General features: G+C 42.8%; 1 protein-coding gene across 2 annotated transcripts; it reads left to right on the forward strand.

The window, feature by feature from the left end:
• Nucleotides 1-3,010: 3,010 nt before the first annotated feature.
• LOC139532513 (adhesion G-protein coupled receptor G7-like) lies at nt 3,011-25,124 on the forward strand. Of its 2 annotated transcripts, none has more exons than XM_071330212.1 (16): nt 3,011-3,154; nt 4,289-4,807; nt 6,296-6,400; nt 6,517-6,626; nt 8,575-8,718; nt 8,838-8,923; nt 9,160-9,293; nt 9,666-9,779; nt 10,013-10,182; nt 10,499-10,651; nt 21,481-21,593; nt 21,911-22,242; nt 22,499-22,580; nt 23,032-23,190; nt 23,461-23,629; nt 23,868-25,124. In XM_071330212.1, exons 1-16 carry the CDS (start codon nt 3,118-3,120, stop codon nt 24,054-24,056), a joined length of 2,616 nt encoding a protein of 871 aa, XP_071186313.1. In that variant the 5' UTR covers nt 3,011-3,117; the 3' UTR covers nt 24,057-25,124. The 2 variants fall into 2 exon arrangements, with proteins under 2 accessions (XP_071186313.1, XP_071186314.1); XM_071330213.1 differs by having other exon boundaries at nt 23,461-23,620.
• The last annotated feature ends 1,507 nt before the right edge of the window (nt 25,125-26,631 follow it).

Here is a 26,631-nt window from a genome sequence, read left to right on the forward strand (position 1 = left end):
GTCCTGTAGCCCATCCCAGCCTTGTGCAGGTCTACAATTTTATCCCTGATGTCCTTACACAGCTCTCTGGTCTTGGCCATTGTGGAGAGGTTGGAGTCTGTTTGATTGAGTGTGTGGACAGGTGTCTTTTATACAGGTAACGAGTTCAAACAGGTGCAGTTAATACAGGTAATGAGTGGAGAACAGGAGGACTTCTTAAAGAAAAACTAACAGGTCTGTGAGAGCTGGAATTCTTACTGGTTGGTAGGTGATCAAATACTTATGTCATGCAATAAAATGCAAATTAATTACTTAAAAATCATACACTGTGATTTTCTGGATTTTTGTTTTAGATTCCGTCTCTCACAGTTGAAGTGTACCTATGATAAAAATTACAGACCTGTACATGCTTTGTAAGTAGGAAAACCTGCAAAATCGGCAGTGTATCAAATACTTGTTCTCCCCACTGTACATGAATGTATAGTTAAAGTGACTATGCATACAAGATAAACAGAGAGTAGCAGCAGCGTAAAAGAGGGGTTGGGGGGGGGGCACACAATGCAAATAGTCCGGGTAGCCATTTGTTTACCTGTTCAGGAGTCTTATGGCTTGGGGGTAAAACTGTTGAGAAGCCTTTTTGTCCTAGACTTGGCACTCCAGTACCGCTTGCCATGCGGTAGTAGAGAGAACAGTCTATTGCTGTGGTGGCTGGGGTCTTTGACAATTTTTAGGCCCTTCCTCTGACACTGCCTGGTGTAGAGGTCCTGGATGGCAGGCAGCTTATTCCCCAGTGATGTACTGGGCCGTACGCACTACACTCTATAGTGCCTTGTGGTCGGAGGCCGAGCAATTGCCGTACCAGGTAGTGATGCAACCAGTCAGGATGCTCTCGATGTTGCAGCTGTAGAACCTTTTGAGGATCTCAGGACCCATGCCAAATCTTTTTAGTTTCCTGAGGGAGAATAGGCTTTGTCGTGCCCTCTTCACGACTGTCTTGATGTGTTTGGACCATTCTAGTTTGTTGGTGATGTGGACACCAAGGAATTTGAAGCTCTCAACCTGCTCCACTTCAGCCCCGTCGATGATAATGGGGGTGTGCTCAGGTCCTCCTTTTCCTGTAGTCCACAATCAACTCCTTCGTCTTAGTTTATAGTGTAGTCTGTAGTTTTTATCCTGGTATTTAGAGTGTAGTCTGTAGTTTTTATCCTGGTGTTTATAGTGTAGTCTGTAGTTTATTCCTGGTGTTTATAGTGTAGTCTGTAGTTTTCATCCTGGTGTTTATAGTGTAGTTTGTAGTTTTTATCCTGGTGGTTATTGTGTAGTCTGTAGTTGTTATCCTGGTGTTTATAGTGTAGTCTGTAGTTTTTATCCTGGTGTTTATAGTGTAGTCTGTAGTTTTTATCCTGGTGTTTATAGTGTAGTCTGTAGATTTTATTCTGGTGTTTATAGTGTAGTCTGTAGTTTTTATCCTGGTGTTTATAGTGTAGTCTGTAGTTTTTATCCTGGTGTTTATAGTGTAGTCTGTAGTTTTTATCCTGGTGTTTATAGTGTAGTCTGTAGTTTTTATCCTGGTGGTTATTGTGTAGTCTGTAGTTGTTATCCTGGTGTTTATAGTGTAGTCTGTAGTTTTTATCCTGGTGTTTATAGTGTAGTCTGTAGTTTTTATCCTGGTGGTTATAGTGTAGTCTGTAGTTTTTATCTTGGTGTTTATAGTGTAGTCTGTAGTTTTTATCCTGGTGTTTATAGTGTAGTCTGTAGTTTTTATCCTGGTGTTTATAGTGTAGTCTGTAGATTTTATTCTGGTGTTTATAGTGTAGTCTGTAGTTTTTATCCTGGTGTTTATAGTGTAGTCTGTAGTTTTTATCCTGGTGTTTATAGTGTAGTCTGTAGTTTTTATCCTGGTATTTATAGTGTAGTCTGTAGTTTTTAGCCTGGTGGTTATTGTGTAGTCTGTAGTTTTTAGCCTGGTGGTTATTGTGTAGTCTGTAGTTTTTAGCCTGGTGGTTATTGTGTAGTCTGTCCTTTTTTTTTTTGCCTGGTCTATAGGCTAAATTAATTATGTGTCTATATACAGTATATATATGTTTATTTGACTGGTACTGTGTGTATATGTATATATATATTGTCCGTATATAATCTGTTTGTTTATTGTCTGTATATTCTGTTTATTGTGGCAGCACCATTTCACAGAGTCAGATTCCTGTACATGCAAAATTATTTGGTGAATAAAGGGGATTCTGGTTCTGAGTTCCTTGAAGGAGGAAGAAGGAGTAGCGATTACGGTACCATCCAGCTCCCAGAATACTCAGGGTGGCGAGTACCTGTCAGGTGACCCAACAGCGATGACCCCCATTTAGATACAGTACTTCCTCGCAGTCAACATTTGCTCAAACTCTTCCTCTATCCATCGATTTTGGAATATTCCAGGCTCCCTGACTGTCTAGCTTTTGTTTCGATTACTTTTATCAAGCTAGACAGAGTGAAGTGACTATACATGTAGGTCCATTATAATTTCATCACAGTTTTGATGTGGTTTGAGTCATTTCAATGTCGTTTGATTCAAATAATCAAATCTTGATGAGTTGGTTATGTTAATTTACTGTGTAGTGCTTGGGCAAAAAACAAAACATTCACCCAGGAGGGCCCCAGGACTGAGTTTGGGAAACCCTGTTCTAGAGAAGTCTACCCTCTAGTGTCCTCATATTCTAATCCAGACCTCCAAGACACTTCCATTACTTTGTTTTATTCTTCAACTATAATCAGGAGATCTAATTACACCTGATCTAGTGGAAAAAAATATGTTCTGTTTACCAAAACATGAACTGTACTGTACCTTCCCTGCTGCAACCAAGAATGTTTTGCATAGAGAAGGGTAATGCTATTGGTTGACTGGTCCATTGTATTCATCCTGTCACATAGCTGACTTATTTGTGTGTGTCTTTACTGATCCTGTTGACAATGTGGGTTGTGCTGGAGCCAATGTACAGTACTTCCCCCTTAATTTCAATAGTAAATCATTAACTGGTATCTGCATGTTACTACAGTCTCTGTGACAGTTGGAGAGCAGCACAGCATTAGAACAACAGACATCCTAATAATGTGCAGTCTGCTGACACTGCATGCCTGGAAACAGCAGAGATGAAGGAGCTATGGATTATGGCTGTCTTTGCTACAGGTAAGACTTGCTCTATATTCGATTCATTCAGGGTGATTTAAGATGTTCAGACTACACTGAGTGTACAAAACATTAAGAACACCTGCTCTTTCCATGACAGTTTGGCCAGGTGAATCCAGGTGAAAGCTATGATGCTTTATTCATGTCACTTGTTAAATTTACTTCAATCAATGTAGATGAAGGGGGGGAGACAGGTTAAAGAAGGATTTTAAAGCCTTGAGACAATTGAGACATGGATTGTGTATGTGTTCCATTCAGTGGGTGAATGGGCAAGACAAAAGATTTAAGTCCCTTTGAACAGGTATGGAAATAGGTGCCAGGCCCACCGTTTTTGTTCAAGAACTGCAACGCTGCTGGGTTTGTCATGCTCAACAATTTCCTGTGTGTATCAAGAAGGGTTCACCACCCAAAGGACATCCAGCAAACTTGACACAACTGTGGGAAGCATTGGAGTCAAAATGGGCCAGCATCCCTTTCGACACCTTGTAGAGTCCAAGTCCTGACGAGTTGAGGCTGTTCTGAGGGCGAAAGTGTGTGGAGGTGCAACTCAATACCAGGAAGGTGTTCCTAATGTTTGGTATACTCCGAGTATGATGCTGTTGTTAAGAGTCTTCTGTGATTGAGAATTATGTTGGAAAATTGCTTTCAATTCAGATGTGCAAAAATGTATGATGCATTTAACTTATCAATTGATTATTACCCATATATAACCTTACTGTTTTTACAGTTTGGTTTATTTAATTTTAAAGTTCGATTTATAGGAAATTAGCGATTTAGGTTTTGTCTGTTTGCTGTGAGGGATACAATAGCATCAATGAAGACATTGTTTCAGACTTTATTTTAATCCAAACATTTTCGATTTACTGTTAAGACATTGTTTACATACTGTGAATAGACTACTGTCAGGTCTCAGATACAGTTGATAACAGAGTAGCCTTTGCTATCAACTGCCTACCGTTTATTGGCAGTGACAATGACTTCTTTCTCTCATAAAGTACAGTAGGAAACATTTCTACACTGATGCAGACACAATGAAACTGGAACAGCATGGATCATCTTTATAGCATGTTTATAGCAACTGACACTATGTATCCTTGTTTATGTGGTTTACTGAGTTAATTATCTTTTTTAAAGTCTCTTTATCACAGGGGAATCTCACCATGTCATCTGCCATTCCAACCATCATTGACATAACTACCTCAAATACTACTGCCCCTTTAACGCCTGACTCTTCAGCTAGTGCCACTCCAACTACCGACACTCCAACTACTGGTCATCCAACTACTGGTTACCTAACTACTACTGATCCTCCAGCTACTGGTTACATAAATACTACTGTTCTTCCAACTACTGGTTACCCTACCTCTATCCCTGTCACCAGTATCAGTCTCCCCACCACCTCTAGCACCACCACCACCACCTCTCCTACCATCTCTAACACCACCACCACCTCTCCTACCATCTTTACCACCATGTCTAACACCACCACCTCTCCTATCATCTCTAACACCACCTCTACCACCACGTCTAACACCACCACCATCTCCACCTCTACCACCACAACCCCTCCTCTGGTCTGTATCAATGGTGGTGAGCTGCAGAGTGGAGTCTGTATCTGTCCTGATGAGTGGACCGGAGAGACCTGTTCAGAGGGTAAATCCTCACACTTACACTATACCTAACCCTGGATCTACCATTCAGACTCCTGCACAATACTACACTACTATACCTAACCCTGGATCTACCATTCAGACTCCTCCACAATACTACACTACTATACCTAACCCTGGATCTACCATTCAGACTCCTGCACAATACTACACTACTATACCTAACCCTGGATCTACCATTCAGACTCCTGCACAATACTACACTACTATACCTAACCCTGGATCAACCAATCAGACTCCTGCACAATACTACACTACTATACCTAACCCTGGATCTACCATTCAGACTCCTGCACAATACTACACTACTATACCTAACCCTGGATCTACCATTCAGACTCCTCCACAATACTACACTACTATACCTAACCCTGGATCTACCATTCAGACTCCTGCACAATACTACACTACTATACCTAACCCTGGATCTACCATTCAGACTCCTCCACAATACTACACTACTATACCTAACCCTGGATCTACCATTCAGACTCCTGCACAATACTACACTACTATACCTAACCCTGGATCTACCAATCAGACTCCTCTACTATACCTAACCCTGGATCTACCATTCAGACTCCTGCACAATACTACTCTACTATACCTAACCCTGGATCTACCATTCAGACTCCTGCACAATACTACACTACTATACTTAACCCTGGATCTACCATTCAGACTCCTGCACAATACTACACTACTATACCTAACCCTGGATCTACCAATCAGACTCCTGCACAATACTACACTACTATACCTAACCCTGGATCTACCATTCAGACTCCTGCACAATACTACACTACTATACCTAACCCTGGATCTACCATTCAGACTCCTGCACAATACTACACTACTATACCTAACCCTGGAACTACCATTCAGACTCATCCACAATATTACACTACTATACCTAACCCTGGATCTACCATTCAGACTCCTCCACAATACTACACTACTATACCTAACCCTGGATCTACCAATCAGACTCCTGCACAATACTACACTACTATACCTAACCCTGGATCTACCATTCAGACTCCTCCACAATACTGCAATACTATACCTAACCCTGGATCTACCATTCAGACTCCTGCACAATACTGCAATACTACACCTAACCCTGGAACTACCATTCATAGTACACACAACTACAATACTACTCCTAACCCTGGATCTCACATTCACAGTACACACCACTACAATACTATACCTAACCCTGGATCTCACATTCACAGTACACACCACTACAATACTAGACCTAACCCTGCATCTCACATTCACAGTACACACCAGTACACTACTATACCTAACCCTGGATCTCACATTCACAGTACACACCACTCCACTACTATACCTAACCCTGGATCTCACATTCACAGTCCACAACATTATTACATTATTCAGAATGTATACTTCACGTTTGCAGTCATACATTTGGTCCATGTTGAAATGTATTTTACTTCGATAGGGAATTTCTGCAATTCCACCATCATTGGTGATTTTTCCTTCCCAAGAACAACGGTTGGCTGGTCTGCTTATTCAGAAAAATTGTGTGATGAGAAGACAACCAGTGGTATGTTACTTTTATTCACCTGAAATGACAAAAATGTATTCGTCTTTTACAGTCCTAATTAATGTTGTAATAGGTAACACAAAATCTTGAGTATGTTTTTATCTTGGTTCCTCCAGCTGGTTTACCAAAAGCCTCAGCAAGATGTTTGAATGACACTGGATCTCCGATGTTTGGCCCTCCTCACGAGCTGCAGTGTGAATTAACCCTCAGTGACATTCAAGGAAATGTAAGTCAAGGTATATTTTTTTATTATCTTGATTTATGACTAGTCTTGATTTAGCGTTCTTCAGGTCAGTTACAGTTATCATTATGAGGAGTGGATCTTACAGTCTGAAGATCAGTAACAACTGGCTCTTACCTTCAGATCATCTATTGTGTTCCTTTATTCTGCTTAACAGTTGATGAGAAACGTTATTTTTTTTATTTCTTGTGTTTTACGTAACATTTTATTTTTACATTTAGTAGACGCTCTTATCCAGAGTGACTTATAGTAGTGAGTGCGTACATTTTCATACTAGTCCCTGTGGGAATCGAACCCACAACCCTGGCGTTGCCAGTGCCATTCTCTACCAACTGAGCCACATAAACTCAGCAAAAAAAGAAACATCCCTTTTCAGGATCCTGTCTTCCAAAGATAATTCGTAAAAATCCAAATAACTTCACAGATCTTCAATGTAAAGGGTTTAAACACTGTTTCCCATGCTTGTTCAATGAACCATAAACAATTCATGAACATGCACCTGTGGAACGGTCGTTAAGACACTAACAGCTTACAGACGGTAGGCAATTAAGGTCAGAGTTATGAAAACTTAGGACACTAAAGAGGCCTTTCTACTGACTGAAAAACACCAAAAGAAAGATGCCCAGGGTCCCTGCTCATCTGCGTGAACGTGCCTTAGGCATGCTGCAAGGAGGCATGAGGACTGCAGATGTGGCCAAGGCAATAAATTGCAATGTCCGTACTGTGAGACACCTAAGACAGCGCTACAGGGAGACAGGACAGATAGCTGATCGTCCTCGCAATGGCAGACCACGTGTAACAACACCTGCACAGGATCGGTATATCCGAACATCACACCTGCGGGACAGGTACAGGATGGCAACAACAACTGCCTGAGTTACACCAGGAACGCACAATCCCTCCATCAGTGCTCAGACTGTCCGCAATAGGCTGAGAGAGGCTGGACTGAGGGCTTGTAGGCCTGTTGTAAGGCATGACCGGCAACAACGTCGTCTATGGGCACAAACCCACCATCGCTGGACCAGACAGGACTGGCAAAAAGTGCTTTTCACTGACGAGTCACGGTTTTGTCTCACCAGGGGTGATGGTCGGATTTGCGTTTATCGTCGAAGGAATGAGCATTACACCGAGGCCTGTACTCTGGAGTGGGATCGATTTGGAGGTGGAGGGTCCGTCATGGTCTGGGGCGGTGTGTCACAGCATCATCGGACTGTGCTTGTTGTCATTGCAGGCAATCTCAATGCTGTGCGTTACAGGGAAGACATCCTCCTCCCTCATGTGGTACCCTTCCTGAAGTCTCATCCTGACATGACCCTCCAGCATGACAATGCCACCAGCCATAATGCTCATTCTGTGCGTGATTTCCTGCAAGACAGGAATGTCAGTGTTCTGCCATGGCCAGCGAAGAGCCCGGATCTCAATCCCATTGAGAGTCTGGGACCTGTTAGATTGGAGGGTGAGGGCTAGGGCCATTCCCCCCAGAAATGTCCGGGAACTTGCGTGCCTTTGTGGAAGAGTGGGGTAACATCTCACAGCAAGAACTAGCAAATCTCGTGCAGTCCATGAGGAGGAGATGCACTGCAGTACTTAATGCAGCTGGTTGCCACTGACTATTACTTTTGATTTTGACCTCCCCTTTGTCCAGGGACACATTATTCAATTTCTGTTAGTCACATGTCTGTGGAACTTGTTCAATTTATGTCTCAGTTGTTAAATCTTGTTATGTTCATACAAATATTTACACATGTTAAGTTTGCTGAAAATAAACGCAGTTGACAGTGAGAGGCTGTTTATTTTTTTGCTGAGTTTAGTTAGTACTGGCAATTTAATATCCAAATGTACTCACAGTTCAGCATGTTGCTGCCACTTATAAAATGTTCTGTTGAAAAACAATACTAAAATAAAATATAAATCCTTGTCTCTCTCTATTCAGATCTCCAGCAGTTCAGGTGATTTACTAGAGTTAGCCTTCAGTACTCAGATCCTGACCTCCCAACCAGGGCGGCTGTCAGCTGACAACATCACCACAGCAGCTCAGATAGCTAACACACTGCTTCAGTCTGCACATATCACAGAGGTATAACATGTTTTGAAATCAAGTCTTGAACTATGACATGTTCTGGAGAGAAACGTGAGGTTGTTACTGCAGTGATTTGAACACTTGAGGGTCATCCCCTGGTTTTGATTATGTTGCAGGACATCGCAGTGGCAGCTGTAACTACCATCAGTCAGCTGTTGAATGCCTGTGAGGAGAGTACACAGGAGAGAGACGCTGTCCAAACGTACTGGAGTGTGTGTGTGTGTGTGTGTGTGTGTGTGTGTGTGTGTGTGTGTGTGTGTGTGTGTGTGTGTGTGTGTGTGTGTGTGTGTGTGTGTGTGTGTGTGTGTGTGTGTGTGTGTGAGCGTGCATGCATGGTGGTGTGTATTTCTGTATATGCTTGAGTTTATGGGTGTACGTGTGCCTCTGCGTGTCTGCATGGTGCATGTAAACTAATGTTTTTCTGTGTTTCTCTCCCAGGCTCACAGAGACCCTGGAGAAGTTTCCCCTGGACCAGCACAATAATGTGTCCTTGGTGGTTCAGCCCAACCTGGTAGTCCAGTCTGTCCAAGTACCAAGTGACTCAGTAGGGATCCAGTTTACTGCTCTGACTGGTGAGTGAGACTGCTAGTGAACCTACATACTGGCATTTAAAGTGATAGTTTATATCTGTGTTGACAGACTGGGTAAAACTTCTAATTTTTCTAATGTTTCTCCTCTGTTGGTCAGTAAGGTTTGGTATGGATTTGATTTGTTGTACTACAGAACTGTGGTGGCTGAAGATGGCTCATATTAATGGCTGGAACGGAGCGAATGGAATGGCATAAAACACATTGATGTAGTTGATACAATTCCACTTATTCTGCTTCAGCCGTTACCATGAGCCCGTCCTCCCAAAGTAATGTGCCGCCCACCTTCTGTGGTACAGAAGTAACAATATATTGTTCTGCTTTAAATTGCTAAATCAAATGAATCTCCTTCTCCAGGAAGATCTGGTAATTTTGTGGCCAACAGAATTCATCTCAACACTAATACCTCTGAACTGATAGCTGACAAAGGAGGTGCTACTGATGTCCAGATTGTCATAGAATTCCCACCAGGTGAGCCAATGTTGGTATGCAAACATAGTGTATAAACTCAAGCTTCAATTTCCTTGTACCGCTTTCACCAAGAGAGCTTACTGCTCTTTGTCGTCTCCAAACGTTTAGATTTAGAGTCACTATCGAGATAAGCCCTCAAGGCAAGGTCAAGCTACTCATGTATATGAAGTCCTGATATGAACAACAATCTCTCTTTCTCCCTCCCTCTCTCCCCTCTCTCTCACTCCACTCAGTTTTACGTAGTAAAAACACAAACCACTCCATTGGTTTTGTACTCTACCAAAACGACCGGTTCTTCAGGTCCAGGGCTTTCAGAGCTTCTTCAGGGACCAGCAGAAGGGTCATCTCTGCTAACCCGGGACAGGTGTCTGGGTTACATGTTGAGATGCTCTTCAAGCCCACAGTAAGATTTCTGATGGAATCAATAAACACACAGTGGTCCACAATCTCTGCGAAATGCATTGGGAAGTTATTCATTATCTAAGTCACATGTTTGACACCCCTGATCGAAGTTCTCCATTGATGCTTATCCGCTACAGGGAACATATGTTGTCTTGTACATAATACAATCTATCATAATTGGTATTTCTTCTTTCCCACATTTACTTAAACCTGTTAGACTTCACAATTGACTTAGATTTAAAAAAAGATGAGAACTGTGAATGCATGTCTTTTACTGAAGGATTTTCAGTGAGTTTGTTTCTGTTCTCACTTCTCAGGCTGTCCCCAACGCCTCCCTCTATGACTTTGCCTGCGTGTCATGGAACTACACGTTGAAAGACTGGAGCACCTTTGGCTGCTCCAAAGCCAACCACTCAGAAGACGGCCTGCAATGTTTCTGTAATCACACCACTAACTTCGCTGTGCTGATGGTGAGTAGCTAGTTGCCCTAATCTCCCTTTTTACTGACCACACTCTGACCTATGGAGGGGTTCCTAGACTTTTTTGAAACATGACCCCATTTTGATATCTGAAGATTCTCGTGACCCAACCATTTTGTAGTGTCGTAGCTCTTATTACTAATGGATATAATAAGAAAGTCTCCAATACAAGGAAGTGAACTGGAGCTTCACATTTGCTAAAGCTAGTTAGTGCAAGTACGGTGCTCTGTTCTTAAAGGAGATATCAGTAATTAACAGAAGATGACATTCCTTCTCTTATACAATCAGAGTTACTTCTACCAAACCACAACTGAAACATTTTCCAGAACTTGTTGTAGTTATTTTGCATCTTTTGATATGAACTTGAACAGTTCATTTTTGTTTGTGTTTGTTTGTTTATAAGTCCAGTCTGTCTGGTGTCTTCGTTCTGAGTATCGCCTTGGATTGTCTGGAGTCTCCTGCACATCTGCAGTGTGTGCTTGGTCCATAATAGTTTCTGCTATAGCAGCACCTTCATCCACACGTTCCCTTCTCTCAGCCTAGGGTCTCTGTACCGTCCCACCGTCCTCTACAGTTCCCTGTGTGTCTCTCCCAGGAGCTCTCTGTGCCTGTTCTCTCTCGATTGTTGTGCTGTTTTCCGTGGAATGCATTTGGTTAATGTGACGCCGCCACATTATGTCTGGGCTCACTTGAACCTGGTAAGTTCTGGGTCCCGTTTGTGCGTGTACGGTCCCTCTTGTCCATTTCCTTCCCCTTCTGTAATCTCGCACCATCACTTCCTGTACTGTTCGGAGATAGTGCTCCCGGCTGACATGAATCTTGAAAACTCATCACTTACAAAAGCTTGCACTTTGTCGCTTGCCAGCTGCAGAGCCAATCCGAAGCGAGTAAAAGTTGTTCTGAGACACTATAATCTGAGCTGAGGTGGAGGAGTCCGTGCAAAACACCTCTGTCCATTTGGAATTGGCATCAACTATAACCAGAAGCTTTTCAAAGGGGCCGGCGTCCACATGAATTCTCTGCAATGGGCTATTCCCATAAGTGGACTGGGGCAGGAGCAGGCATGTGAAGAGTTTCCAAACATCCGCAACAGTTCTTTGCCATGTTTTCGATCTGTTGATCCAGCCCGGGCCACCAGAAGTGGCTCCTCGCGAGCAGATTCATTTTGACAATTACAACATGCCTTTCATGTAGTTGCTGCAAAAGCTGATGTTTGTATTTCTGGGGTATGATGACTCTCAATCCCCACATCAAACATCAAAGGTTACATATGAAACCACGGTTATGTGAGCTATATGGTTCACTCCAATATATTGGTGTCACTCCATGGCAGAGTGATACATCCGAGGTGAGGATTTACAGATTTACTCCCGTGTACACCTGTCACGGCTGCGGTCCGCCCCTATGTATAGACCCCATGGCCGCCACACACGTTCTCTACATACTTTTTGAGGAGCCTCTAGCACCGTAGAGAATTGTAGTGATCCATATAGCTCACATACGTAACTTTTGTTATGTTTCACTATATTGGATCACTCCAATATATTGGTATACCTGTACCAGATTTAGTCGGTGCTAGAGGGACCTGGCCAGCCAGCGGCGAAGTCCCAGCGCGGGACCGAGATGCAGGGTCCGTCAATGAGGAACGGGTCCCAGCGACGCCCAGGGCCGCTGAACCAACCGCAGAGGGAGGTGCCACATTTATCCGATAGTACCTGGCAAAGGAGCAAGAGGAAGCCTAGCTGGCCGCAGCACAGATATCAGCGAGGGGCTATGCCAGTAGGCTCTCAGTAGAGCCCAGAGCGCAGCCACACCTCGTGTTGAATGTGCCCCCACAGATCCCAGCACTGGCCTGCCTGCCAGGCAGTATGCTGTTTTAATCGTGTCCACGATCCAGTGAGAGAGCCTCTGCTTTGATAACCCAGCCCTCAGGACTCTCTCACCATAGCAGACAAAGAGCTGGTCTGTTGTTCTCACTGACCGTGTCTGCTCCACAAAGGCAGCCAGTGCCCTCACAGGGCACAACATGCCCGTAGGGAGGCCCAGACTCCCCCTCACTGCCGGGGGGTCGTAAGCAGTCAGGATAAAAGGGATGTTCACATGCCTGTCTGACAGAACCTTCGGGAGGAATGAAGGGTTGGTGCGGAGAGATATGCTCCTCCCACCGGGGTCCATCCGGTAGCACTCAGAACTTACCGAAAGAGCATGGTGCTCACCCACCCTCTTCATGGAAGTAATAGCTACCAAGAAAGCCACCTTCATAGAGAGGGAGGAAAACTCCAACGGTTCGAAAGGCGGCTTTGCCGAAGCTGCCAAGACCGCATCCAGATCCCAGCTCGGTATTGAGTGTGTCCTAGCTACACGCAGGCGACGAACCCCCTTCATAAAAATGGAGACCAAGGGATGGCGCCCCACTGGCCTGTCCATCCACCCCACATGGCAGGCAGATATGGCAGCCAAATATCCTCTCAGTGTAGAGGTTGCCAAGCCCTCATCCAAGCGAGACTGCAGGTATTGGAGCAGCGTGTTAAAGCAATTCACAACACACACATAGAACAAGCCAGTCGACAAGTTGTGTATGGTAAAGTACAGTTTTTGCCAGAAAGAGCCACCATACTAATGGATGCACACAGAGTCGTAGTGTAACGCTAACGAAACAAAAGCAAGTACGACAAACCATGGGCGGAAGATACTGATCAACAGCGCGCAGCAAGTGGAACACTTGAGAGGAGAGGCTGGCCACAGCTGCTCCAGGCTGCAAACAGCCAGTGAGTACACTTCAACGCAAGATATTACAGTACACTAACCAGCGACTTACCAAGTGAACTTCATAAAGTTTTAACCTCAAACCATACGGACGTCTGCCGGAAAAAATGAAAGAAAACGTGTGTCGCAGCCATGGGGTCTATATTTAGGGGCGGACCCCAGCCGTGACACAGTTGTTCACGGGGGTAAATCTGTAAATCCTCACCTCGGATGTGTCCCTGTACTATCGTAGCACTCACGTCGGTAGCCATGAAGTGCTTTGAAAGGCTGGTCATGGCTCACATCAACACAATCATGCTGGAAACCCTAGACCCACTCTAATTTGCATACCGCCCCAACAGATCCACAGATGACACAATCTCATTCGCACTCCACACTGCCCTTTCCCACCTGGACAAAAGGAACACCTATGTGAGAAACCTGTTCATTGACTATAGCTCAGCGTTCAACACCATAGTGCCCACAAAGCTCATCACTAAGTTAAGGATCCTGCGACTAAACACCTCCCTCTGCAACTGGATCCTGGACTTCGTGATGGGCCGCCCCCAGGTGGTAAGGGTAGGCAACAACACATCTGCCACGCTGATCCTCAACACTGGGGCCCCTCAGGGGTGCGTGCTTAGTCCCCTCCTGTACTCCCTGTTCACCCACGACTGCGTGGCCAAGCACAACTCCAACACCATCATCAAGTTTGCTGACGACACAACCGATAACGACGAGACAGCCTATAGGGAGGAGGTCAGAGACCTGGCAGTGTGGTGCCAGGACAACAACCTCTCCCTCAATGTGAGCAAGACTAAGGAGCTGATCGTACACTATAGGAAAAGGAGGGCCGAACAGGCCCCCATTTAACATCAACGGGGCTGATGTGGAGCGGGTCGAGAGTTTCAAGTTCCTTGGTGTCCACATCACCAACAAAATATCATGGTCCAAACACACCAAGACAGTTGAGAAGAGGGCAAGACAACACCTTTTCCCCCTCAGGAGACTGAAAAGATTTGGCATGGGTCCCCAGATCCTCAAAGTTCTACAGCTGCACCATCGAGAGCATCCTGACTGGTTGCATCACTGCCTGGTATGGCAACTGCTTGGCATCTGACCGTAGGGTGCTACAGAGGGTAGTGCGTACGGCCCAATACATCACTGGGGGCAAGCTTCCTGACATCCAGGACCTACAGCATATACTAGGCTGTGTTAAAGGAAGGCCCTAAAACTTGTCAAAGCCTCCAGTCACCAAGTCATAGACTATTCTCTCTGCTACTGCATGACAAGCGGTACCGGAGCGCCATGTCTAGGACCAAAAGGCTCCTTAACAGCTTCTACCCCCAAGCTGTTGTATTCGCCGCATGCAACAAATACAATTTGATTTGATTTGACAGGTACTGCCTCAAGCTGAGAGGTATGAAAAATGTCCACTGCATCCACACTCCTTTGTCTTTCTCTTGTACAGCACAGTCTGTGTAATCCATCTGCATTTGTGTGGAGGGATGGCTGCATAAACTCAGTGACATACATATGACCGGCAAGGAACAAAGCGTATCGCTGTAACCTGGCTGCTGTCATTGTCGAAATGCCTTTCTTTTGACTGAAAATCAACAGCTGGGGATCCGTAACCATTGTGAAACTCTTGCCATATAGGTGTGGAATTTCTTGACGTCCCACACTAGCGCCAGTGCTTCTTTGTCGATTTGTGAGTAGTTTTTCTCTGCATCATTCAACATTTGTGATACAAAATCCACTGGCCTCTCTGACCCATCTTTCAGTGTGTGTGAAGGATGGTCGCTAAGCCATAAGGGGACGCATCACAAACCAACTTCAATGCATCTGGACATGTTCAGCTGTGATGAGCAGTTTTAAACGCATTTTCACACTGCTGTCCACTGACATGTACTATTCTTTTCCAGGAGCTGATTGAGAGGCTGGAGTACTGCTGAAAGGTTTGGGAGGAATCTTCTGTAGTAATTGATCTGTCCAGAGAAAGATCTCACTTCAGTCACATTTTGCTGTCGTGGTACCTGTACCACTGCATTGATTTTTGTCCTGTGTTTTGGGCAATCCATTGCGGTCAATTTCATGTCGACAGAAGACAATCTTGTCTTTGAGGAACTCACACTTCTGTAATTTTGCCTGCAGTCCGTACTCTTTGTCTTCTCAGGACCTCTTCCAGGTTAGCCAGGTGCTCTTTGTCTGTGCGTCCTGTTACGATGCACTGGGTTCATGGGATTCCTTGCAAACTCTGGTCAATAGTTTGTTGCCAAATGGTTGGGCCGATGCATTGCCAAAAACCAGGCGGTTATACCTGTAAATACCTTTTGTGTATGTTTATTGTCAGGTACTGTTTGAACCTCTCTTCAACCGGTAGCTGCAGGTAAGCCTTCACAGTTAACACAGCCATTTTCCCTTACAATAGGAACAATGGGCGTGGCCCATTCGCTTCTGTCCACTTTCTTCAGGATTCCTGTATCTTGCAAGCGTTCCATTTCCGCTTCCACCATTTGGTCTCAGGGAGTATGGAACAGATCTGGCTTTGCAGAATTTTGGATTGCATCATCTCCCAGTACGAGTTTGGCTGTGAAGCCTTTTACTGTTGCCATCTGATCACTGAAAACGGTGGCATTTTTCTTCAGCAAGTGTTCCAGTGTTTGGTTTGTGCCTTTCCTTTTAGGCTGGGATGTGTGGAGCATTTTCAAGTCACACCAGTTCAGCTTTATTTTAGACAGCCATTCCCTGCGAACAAATAGGGGGTCAGTTCCAGGCTCCACATACACCTGTAACTGCTGTGTTTGCTCCCCATAATTCACTCTGTCTTGCAACCATTGGGCTCAATGTCTCTCCTGAGTAGGTCTTCAGCAACACATTTGTTTTCTTCAGCTTGATATCCTTGAAGTGCTCATTGTAGACAGTTGTGGAAATTATAGACACTGCAGATCCTGTGTCCAGCTCCATTTTGAGGGGTGTGCCTTCGATATCTGGTGTCACCGATATTGCGCTACTGCTGGGAGAAGTCACTGTGTTTAACTCCATTGTACCAATGAATTGTTCAACTGAATCACTGCCACTGTTCTCTGCTAGTGCATTCACAGGCCTTTTCACTTTCTCAGTTTTCCTGTTGTGACTGTAATTTGCTCTGCATGTTCTTTGAACGTCCCCCTTCTATTTTGTCTTTGAAACGGCAGTCCTCTGCTCTGACCATCCCTGTTGCATTTGTAGGCCACACGGGGGTGCTGTCGACTGCGTGAGAACTTGTGCAGGCTAGTTTGTGAGAGGAGGACAGTATTTATGCAACTCAATTGCATCTTTGGTCGCGATTTCCATAGCTACAGCAATTTGCAATTTGCAGCCTTTGCAAAAGTGAGATCTGATTCTGTGAGCAAACATTTCTGAATGTGTTCATGTTTCAGTCCATAAACAAATCTTTCCCATAATGTGTAATTTAGGTTCTCTCCAAACGGGCAATGCTCAGACAGTACATATGTAGCAGAGTTGAAGAAACTAACACCCTCCCCTCATTCTGGTGTCTCTTGTGGAAATGAAAACGTTCCGCGATCAGGAGTGGTTTAGGTGATTTTGCAATGTCTCCACAATCTCTGTGAATGTTTTATTGGAGGGCTTCAGAGAGGCAGTCAGATATCTTAGCAAACTGTACGTTTTGGGGCCAATCAAACTCAACAGCACTGGTACAATGTTGTTTGCAATGAAGTACTGTTCCAGATGTTCAATGTAAGTTGCCTCCTTTTCTTGCGTGTCATCAAACTCGATGCTATCCATTCTCTTTACCTCCGGCTCTGCGGGTCTTTGATCTGCACTCCCCTCGTCATCACTGGTTGCTAGCTGCTGCGCTACAGGGTTGAAATGTTCCTCTCTTTCTACGAGCCCCGTCTGCATTCGTGATGCACAATGTAGGTAATCATCCTTGTCGCCATTGTAGTGTCTTAGCTCTTATTACTAATGTATATAATAAGAAAGACTGAATACAAGGAAGTGAACTGGAGCTTCACATTTACTAAAGCTAGTTAGTACAAGTATCAATCTTTTTTTTTTTATAAAGCCCTTTTTACATCAGACGATGTCACAAAGTGCTTTACAGAAACCCAGCCTAAAACCCCAAACAGCAAGCAATGCAGATGAAGAAGCACGATGGCTAGGAAAAAATCCCTAGAAAGGCCAAAACCTAGGAAGAAACCTAGAGAGGAACCAGGCTATGAGGGGTGGCCAGTCCTCTTCTGGCTGTGCCGGGTGGAGATTATAACAATACATGGCCAAGATGTTCAAACGTTCATAGATGATCAGCAGGGTCAAATAATAATAATCACAGTAGTTGTAGAGGGCGCAACAGGTCAGCACCTCAGGAGTAAATGTCAGTTGGCTTTTCATAGCCAATCAGACAGAGTTTGAGACAGCAGGTGCGGTAGAGAGAGAGAGAGAGTCAAACAGCAGGTCCGGTGAACAAGTCAGGGTTCCATAGCCGCAGGCAGAACAGTTGAAAATGGAGCAGCAGCAGCAGCACGACCAGGTGGACTGTGGACAGCAAGGAGTCATCAGGCCAGGTAGTCCTGAGGCATGGTCCTAGGGCTCAAGGCACCCAAGAGAATCCCAGTGGAGAGAGGGGAACCGGCCAGGCAGAGACAGCAAGGGTGGTTTGTCGCTCCAGTGCCTTTCTGTTCACCTTCACACCCCTGGGCCAGACTACACTCAATCATATGACCTACTGAAGAGATGAGTCTTCAATAAAGACTTAAAGGTTGAGACAGAGTGTGCGTCTCTCACATGGATAGGCAGACCATTCCATAAAAATGGAGCTCTATAGGAGAAAGCCCTGCCTCCAGCTGTTTGCTTAGAAATTCTAGGGACAATTAGGAGGCCTGCGTCTTGTGACCGTAGCGTACGTGTAGGTATGTACGGCAGAACCAAATCAGAAAGATAGATAGGAGCAAGCTCATGTAAGGCTTTGTAGGTTAGCAGTAAAACCTTGAAATCAGGCCTAGCCTTAACAGGAAGCCAGTGTAGGGAGGCTAGCATTGGAGTAATATGATCACATTTTTTGGTTCTAGTCAAGATTCTAGCAGCCGTGTTTAACACTAACTGAAGTTTATTTACTAGAACAACATAGAGCAACACTGCGCATGACCAAGGGTGCTCCGTTCTTAAAGGGGACATCAGTAATTAACAGAACATAACACTTTAATGTTTTGTAGTAATTAAGAGCCAATGTTTACTTTTTATTCAGGGCTATGGCAGTCAATTGCAAAACATTTTAACAGTGTTTCTGCTTGTCTTCTTTGGTTTTAATGCAGACTAGTACACTAATTCCAGCCTCACACAGATATGAGCTGTCAAGGGGTACCATGAGTTGTAATACTCAGAGGGAGACGGCTGGGTATTTATTCCCTTTGAGTCAGGAACCAAAATGCGTTGTCTGCAGCATTCGGTCATATGATGGGTCGATCAGCTTTTCAATGTCACTTCCCGGCATGTCAACTAAGTCAGGATCACACTCAAACGGATTTCTCTCCAATAAGACATTTACTCCTCTGAATCTACCGTCACTCATCTGCAGAATGTTAGAATAGTTTAGTATTTCTCCTGCATGCTTGCGTTCAGTTACCCTAATATGACAGTTGCATAGGCAGTGCGACACATTTCTTTTCATTACACAGAAAGTCAGCAAAGTCTGTTTTTTTTTGCCCACCATTCAATCCTATGGAATCTGTTTTCGTCAGTATAGTCACGCAGCACACTGAACATCCTTTGTGCTGTTTCATGCTCGAAAATCATAAGACAGAACAATATGTCCTTGTGAATAGCATCCTCGACATGTAGCGAACAAAAGTAAATGAATGGGCATCTCGGCCCTCACAACAAATGTCCATTTGGAAAGCTGAGGAGTTCTTGAGTGGTTCAGTCAGTTTCCTATTGATTGCTAGCTATAGCATCAATTCTTAGTTTTACAGTGTTATCAGAGAAAGGTATTGATGTGAGTTTCTGTGCCTCCCCACACCTTGTTTTCACCATATCTATTGTTGTGGTAATATACCTGAAATAGTGTGTGGTTTCATACAGTAGTGGGCCTAGCCATTCACCATGGGAATAGGGTGACCACATGTCCCGGTCCTGCATTTTGGACCTTTATCCCGCAACCAAACAATCACGTCCCACATTTTATCCACAAATTCAAACACCACCACCAATTTAGAAAAAACCTGTCTTTGTCCCGTATTTCAGTCAGATATTCCAACCTGTCTCTTGCAGTCCCGTTGCGCTATGACATACCTGTATATCATAAGGATGTGGTAGCTTACAGCCATGGTGATGTTAAAGACTTTTCTCCAATCAGTGTTGAGATCTGATATTCTGCTCAGCACAAGATGAGACCTAGGCCTATCATCAACCAATATTTCTCAAAACCTTTCAGACAGACTAAATTCCAGCAAACTCGGAGAGGACATTTAGGCCTAACTACTTCAAAAAGCTTCTGATGAAGAGCTAGAAAAGTAAGTGAATAGCCATATTAGACTGAAGATATAGGCATAGCAGTGGAAAGTATGGTGCTGAAGGTGCAGCACCCCCTGAAAAATGTGAAAATAATTATAAATATTTCCTCAACAATAGTGCATTGGGCCTTTACTAGTCTTGTATTAGTGACTTACAGTCACGTCAAAAATTGCAGCCAAAACAACAGCAAAGTAGCTGCATTTGCATTTGTTTAAGCTGTTTTCTAGTGACATTTATTTGGATGCAATTTCGCCTGGCATAGAAAATGTGCTCACTTGTCAGGACACTGTTGTTTAGAGGAGCTAGCCAACAACAACACAGCAAACACAATCACTTCAAACTGAAGCTGGAAAGACTGCAAATTAGCTGCACTTTGTTTTGTTTGTCCTTTTACCAATTTACATTTCTTTGTATATATCCATAAAAATGATGCCAGCTGATTCATGATTTCAACTGGCTGAGAAACGTTGCCTCCCTGTCAAATCTACAATGTAGAAAACAAAAAGAAATGTGAGATAATAGCTAGATGCTTTTTATAGTGGAGATCAAGTTTATACATTGATTGGCTGGGCTGATGAGATAGTGGATTGCACAGTCAGATGGAACAGAGTAAATAGGCATTTTAACGTCATAGATTTAGTCTGTGATAACGTGTGGAATAGACACCGGCTGGAATGCAGTTTTAACCAATCAGCATTCAGGATCAGACCCAGCCATTGTATAAAAAAGCTGAATCAATATCTTGGAAGATCACATAATTATTATTTAGTATTCTACATAACAGAATCAAATATAATAGCATAGTATAACGTTACTATTACACTAAAAACACCACCTCATGAGATTTAGGATGGTTAGATGAATAGTCCCAAAAAATGATCATGGCACTAGGCAGAATGTGCTTTGATTGAAAAAATTCAGGAAGGCTATATAGTTTAACACCATCTGCTCTAATTTGTGCATGAAACAGTAACTCAATAAGATCTAAATGCATATTCTCATGAATCTGATTGAGATCAAACGATTGGCAATCAGACGCAGTTTGGACATTTCACTGGCAAAATATGAAGAATTATCATTCATGATTGACAGCGATGATGCATTGGCCTATTTTGAAGGTAGGTACAGGGTAGGTTACACTGTCCCGCAAATTCTCCTGTTGTCTCGCATTTTTGTATTTTAAATGTGGTCACCTCAAGTGGGAATGATTCAAGGGCAGCGGTCAAGTGCGGCCTTTTCCCACTATCTAAGGGCGCTCTCTGGTTGATTTTTATGTTTTACATTTTAATCATTTTCATTTAGATTTTTAAGGTTATCCACATTGCAGTGATTTTGAGAAATAAAGACACTCATTATTTTATATACTGTATATATATATTTTTTTGCAGGATTTTGGATATTCTCCTGCGACCCCATTTTCATATCAGGCGACCCCTAGTGTTGGAACCGCTGACCTATGGTTTACCACAGCATATCCAGACACATGAGGGGCGAGGACTTTATACAGTATGACTGAGACAGAAACTTAGTGTTGAAATGTATTTTTTATTTTCTTTCTACAGTCGTTCAGGAGGGATTTGAAATACGCTGAAGCGCTAAACTGGATCACCATATTGGGATGTTCCATGTCCATCATTGGGTTGAGTTTAACAATAACATTCCAGATCACAACCAGGTAAGATCCTACAGGGTTCCAGAACCAATTCAAAATATACAATAACATTCCAGATCACAACCAGGTAAGATCCTACAGGGTTCCAGAACCAATTCAAAATATACAATAACATTCCAGATCACAACCAGGTAAGATCCTACAGGGTTCCAGAACCAATTCAAAATATTCGGTGCATCTCAATAGTGTAAATAAGCCCTTTGTCTGATCCAACAGGACTTGATAGGTGAAACCATTATGAAACCCACCATTAATGAACCAACACATCCATAACTACATATATAACTTCCCTGACAGTCTTGTCTATCACCTGTCCCCAGGAAATCACGCAAAACCAACCCAACAGTCCTCTTAGTGAGCGTCTGCATGTGTCTCCTGATCTTCACCCTCCTCTTCATGTTGGGAGTGGACAACCCTCATAAACAGCTGGACAAACCTGAAATACAGGAGGACAACGTTCTCCCCCCGTCCGACACACACACAGAGCGGGACAGAGGGCCCTGTACTGCAGTGGCAGTCCTGCTGCAGTACTTCCTGTTGGGGACTTTCACCTGGAACACACTGTACGCCACACATGTCTTCCTGATGATCAGAAACAGCCTGGCCACCAGCCCGTCACACTTCACAGCCTATACTGTGGCCATCGGATGGGGTAGGGTAGCATGGAGGAAAATAAAGTATTTAGTTGTTTCTGAAGCTTTGGCTGGCATTAGCCCTTGGCTCCTTGAACCAAAACTAATGCTAGGTGATATTTTATCTAATGCTAGATAATAAGCCTGAAATAGAACTTAAAAGCAACTTTTATAGTGATGATATGTCTTTAGAGGATGTATGTGTAGTGTATATACTCTGTATATGGCTGCATGCAAATCTACCAGGAAATAACAACATCGTTCTCTGTCCTTTAGGACTGCCTGCGGTTGTGGTGGCTCTCACCTTAGGAATTAGTTACAGAGTGGATGATCCACTGGGTTACAGGCAGGAGGAATTGTGAGTCGATACTGTACTATATTACTACTGGATTACTTCTCTGTACTATATTATACTTCGCTGTTGTGTACTGTGCTGTACTGTTCTATACCTTACTCTACTGTACTACACTACCCGTATTACACCTGAGTACTGTGCTGCAATTTACTTAATCTTCAGTGGTTATTGTATAAAAGGTTCAATTTAAATTAAAGTGGGGCAATTGCTTTATAACATTTTATAACTCATGCTGTAAAAGGTTATCCCTATCAATGTTCGTATGCATGTTTTGTAATGTATGCTAATAATTGGCCAATAGCAATATAAAAAGTTCAAACATAAGTTATTAAAATAATGTTCTATTTCTTTCAAAGGTTTCTTGTTTACTTCGTACCACGTTACTCAAATAACAGGCGTTCTGTTTTGTCTGTCACATTGTCCCACTCTCTAACTCATTCATTTGACCTCTCAGTTGCTGGCTTGCTGCCCTCGATCCAAAGGGGAACTTTGACTTCAAGCTGCCAATGTTTTGGGGGTTCCTGATCCCTGTGGCGTCCATGCTTATCTTCAACACAGTGGTGTTGGCATGTTTTGCAGTCACAACAGGCAAGACCAACCCAAATTTAACCAGGTAACATTAATGGGGGCATTTGAGGCACAAAGTACAAAGTTGTATTCATTAAGATGTCTTGATTTACATGCTTGTTAATGTTTTATTGTCTTTCCATTAAAAGCTTGTAATAAATAAAATGTATTATTATTCTATTATTATTCATTGTCGTTAGTAAGAAAATCATCAAATGTAGTGATCGCCGTGCACTAACCCACTCAGTCAATGGAAGCATAGTGCTATTATACCACAGCATTACAGCATTCTAAGTATGTTGGTTATGTTTCCCAGTACAAGACACACATCGATGAAGAAGAAGTTCCTCGGTAGCTTTTCTCTGGCTGTGGTGCTCGGTCTCTCCTGGATCCTGGGCTATCTGTTGCTCATTACACAGAACCAGACCATGTACACCATACTCAACATCTCCTTCTGTGTACTCACCACCACTCAGGTAGTAAATGTATGCACTCACTACTGTAAGTCACGCTGGATAAGAGCGTCTGGTAAATGACTCAAATGTAAACTATAAATACTAGTGTACTATTGTACCACAGAATCCAGACATGATTTGAAAATTAGACACATACTAAACATAAATAAATTGAGCTGGTTTTTATTGAAACGCTACCTTTTGTTTGTCCTTGTGTGTTCCTGAAAAAACTTGATAATGTCTTTGTGTTTTTGCTTTCGCTCCACAGGGCTTGCAGATTTTCATTCTGTTCACAGTAAGAACATCAATTGTCAAGAAAATGATGGCAGATGCTTTGAAATCTGTCTCTTGTGTTGAAATCCCACTTCACACCAAGAGTTTCAGTCTTTGGCGAGGCAAGCACAAAGAAAAGGTTGAATCCTTCACACAGCTGGACACTATGCTGTCAACACATTAACCCTTTAACTGCACATCTTTTTTTCTTCTGAAAAATATGTGTATTTAACCTTAATATAGGCCATAAATAATTTGTATTTGATTGCTAAAATCTCAACCAGCCTGTTCAGTTGCCCAATTAGGTTAAACTAATTTTGTATTGGATTTTACATATGCTTTTTAAATCATCTGAGAAATGGTACATTAATTAACGTCATGTCTGCTTCAGTTACTTATAATGGAAGACAGGCCAAGATAAATTATGACTGATATAGTTGTGTGTCAATATATGAGTATTCAAATATATATACATTAATGTTTACTGTTTATATGCTCATAATACCTGTAAAATTACATGTCCTGAAAACATTTGTGAAATAAATTGAAGATAACAGGCAGACTTTAAACACTGGTATGAATATGAAAATATATTTATATTTGCAGACAAAAAAATCCCACGACAATGTTTCTCCATTGTCCATAATTGCTAGCTTTGTCTAAATAGCATTCCTTTAATGGGCATCTCAACTGCCTGGTAGAGCATATTTGAGTTCCTCAAATTAATAAATAACGACATATTAGTAATTTCATGATTCCAAAATTATGTTTGAGGTCAACAACATTGTACAGTCATGTAATATCCCATTTTATATACATTTAGTACTGAACATGTGTGATTAATCAGGTTCCCGTTTTGCTATCGTTCACGTCCTGGTTTTTAACCATCTTTGAATGTTTGTGTAAAACTATGTCCAATAATGAAAACCACATGATCATTTTACTAAATGGCATGATAAAATATGGTAAACAAAAGTTATGTTTAATTTATTTTACATTTGGTTGTCAACAGCTCAGTTGAGCTGCTTTCTTACTCAGATTGTATAAAGCATCTAATTGATTGGCTGCAAGTTCAACCCCTGTCAATATCTCATAGACCTCCATTATTGCGTATAGTAATACACACACCATTTATCTATCAAAAGTGTTATTGTCCAATTTTTGGGCTATGCACATGTTTGTAAATACTTTATGTACATGTGTTCTTTATGAAAGTTGACTGTTTTGAATAAATCTGATTATTCTGTTTTAAGCATGTTTGTTCCATTATTCTTAGTGAGAATAGAAATGTTTGTTCCAGTATTCTTAGTAAAAATAATTGTACACAATCTCTCAGAAAATGGCTTTAGACAGTGTAGCCCAGGGGTGTCAAAACATCATCATAGTGGGCCACATTTGGTCATTGCCGAGGTTGATTAAGAAGCTTCTGCTCCATCGGGTTGTACAGCACAGACTGCAGCTGCCAATTACATCCGTGGTAGAGGAGTACAATTTAACAAAAGCACGTCAGGCTATGATGTTGTGGGACAGCAAGGATGAGAGGGTTCGCCAGGAAGAGATCAAGGTCAGAACGCTCAGGCAGGCGGAGGAACGGCTTCAACACTCTGATTTTGGTGGGTCGGTAAACCAAGACAGGCTGAGTCTGGGATCACAACCAGGTCAAACTGGAAGAAAGCAGATCCACATTAGTGCTGTGGTGCAGATGGAGGTCTGAAAGGCTGAGAAAGCAGGAATGTCAGAGAGAGGTATGAAAGGCTGAGGAAGAAAGCAGGTATGTCAGAGAGGTATAAAAGGTTGAGGAAGAAAGCAGGAATGTCAGAGGGAGGTCTGAAAGGCTGACATGCTGACCACACAGCTCGCGTTATGTACGTGAGCGTTGCAAAGTACATTTACACATGTTATTCAGAGGCGATTTTAGCATGTAAATCTTGGTAGGGCCAAAAAAATATGGTATTCATCCCAGCAAAGCCATTATACAACAAAACACTAAACAATACATTAATTGCACTATAATGGTGACAAACAGTGCCCACAAACTGTTAGTGCCCACTTAAAGCTGTCCCAACACCTTACCACTGCTACACCTGGCTATCAGCTTAGCCTTGGCAGCGAAACGTCATTCAGCCTCATTTACTGCCTTTTAAAAAAACATAGCTGATATGGCTGACTTGCTTAAAACCTCTCTGGGATAGCGGGACGCTTGCGTCCCACCTGGCCAATAGCCAGGGAAAATGTAGAGCGCCAGATTCAAAAAATATATATAAAATCAAACTTTCATTAAATCACACATATAAGATACCAAATTAAAGCTACACTCGTTGTGAATCCAGCCAACATGTCAGATTTCAAAAAGGCTTTTCGGCGAAAGCATAAGATGCTATTATCTGATGATAGCACAATGTCAACAAAGAGAGTGTAGCCTATTTCAACCATGCCGGCGCTACTCAAAACGCAGATATAAAATATAAAACATGCATTACCTTTGACGAGATTATTTTGTTGGCACTCCAATATGTCTCATAAACATCACAAATGGTCCTTTTGTTCGATTAATTCCGTCCATATATATCCAAATTGTCCATTTATTTGGCGCCGTTGTACCAGAAAAAAACAGCTTCCAATTTGCACAAAGTCAAGACAAAATATCTAAAAAATTACCTCTAAACTTTGCCAAAACATTTCAAAGTACTTTTGTAATACAACTTAAGGTATTTGTAAACGTTAATAATCGATCAAATTGAAGACGGGTCAATCTGTTT

The sequence above is a fragment of the Salvelinus alpinus genome, chromosome 10 (genome assembly GCF_045679555.1).
Source record: "Salvelinus alpinus chromosome 10, SLU_Salpinus.1, whole genome shotgun sequence".
NCBI classification, from domain to species: Eukaryota; Metazoa; Chordata; class Actinopteri; order Salmoniformes; family Salmonidae; genus Salvelinus; species Salvelinus alpinus.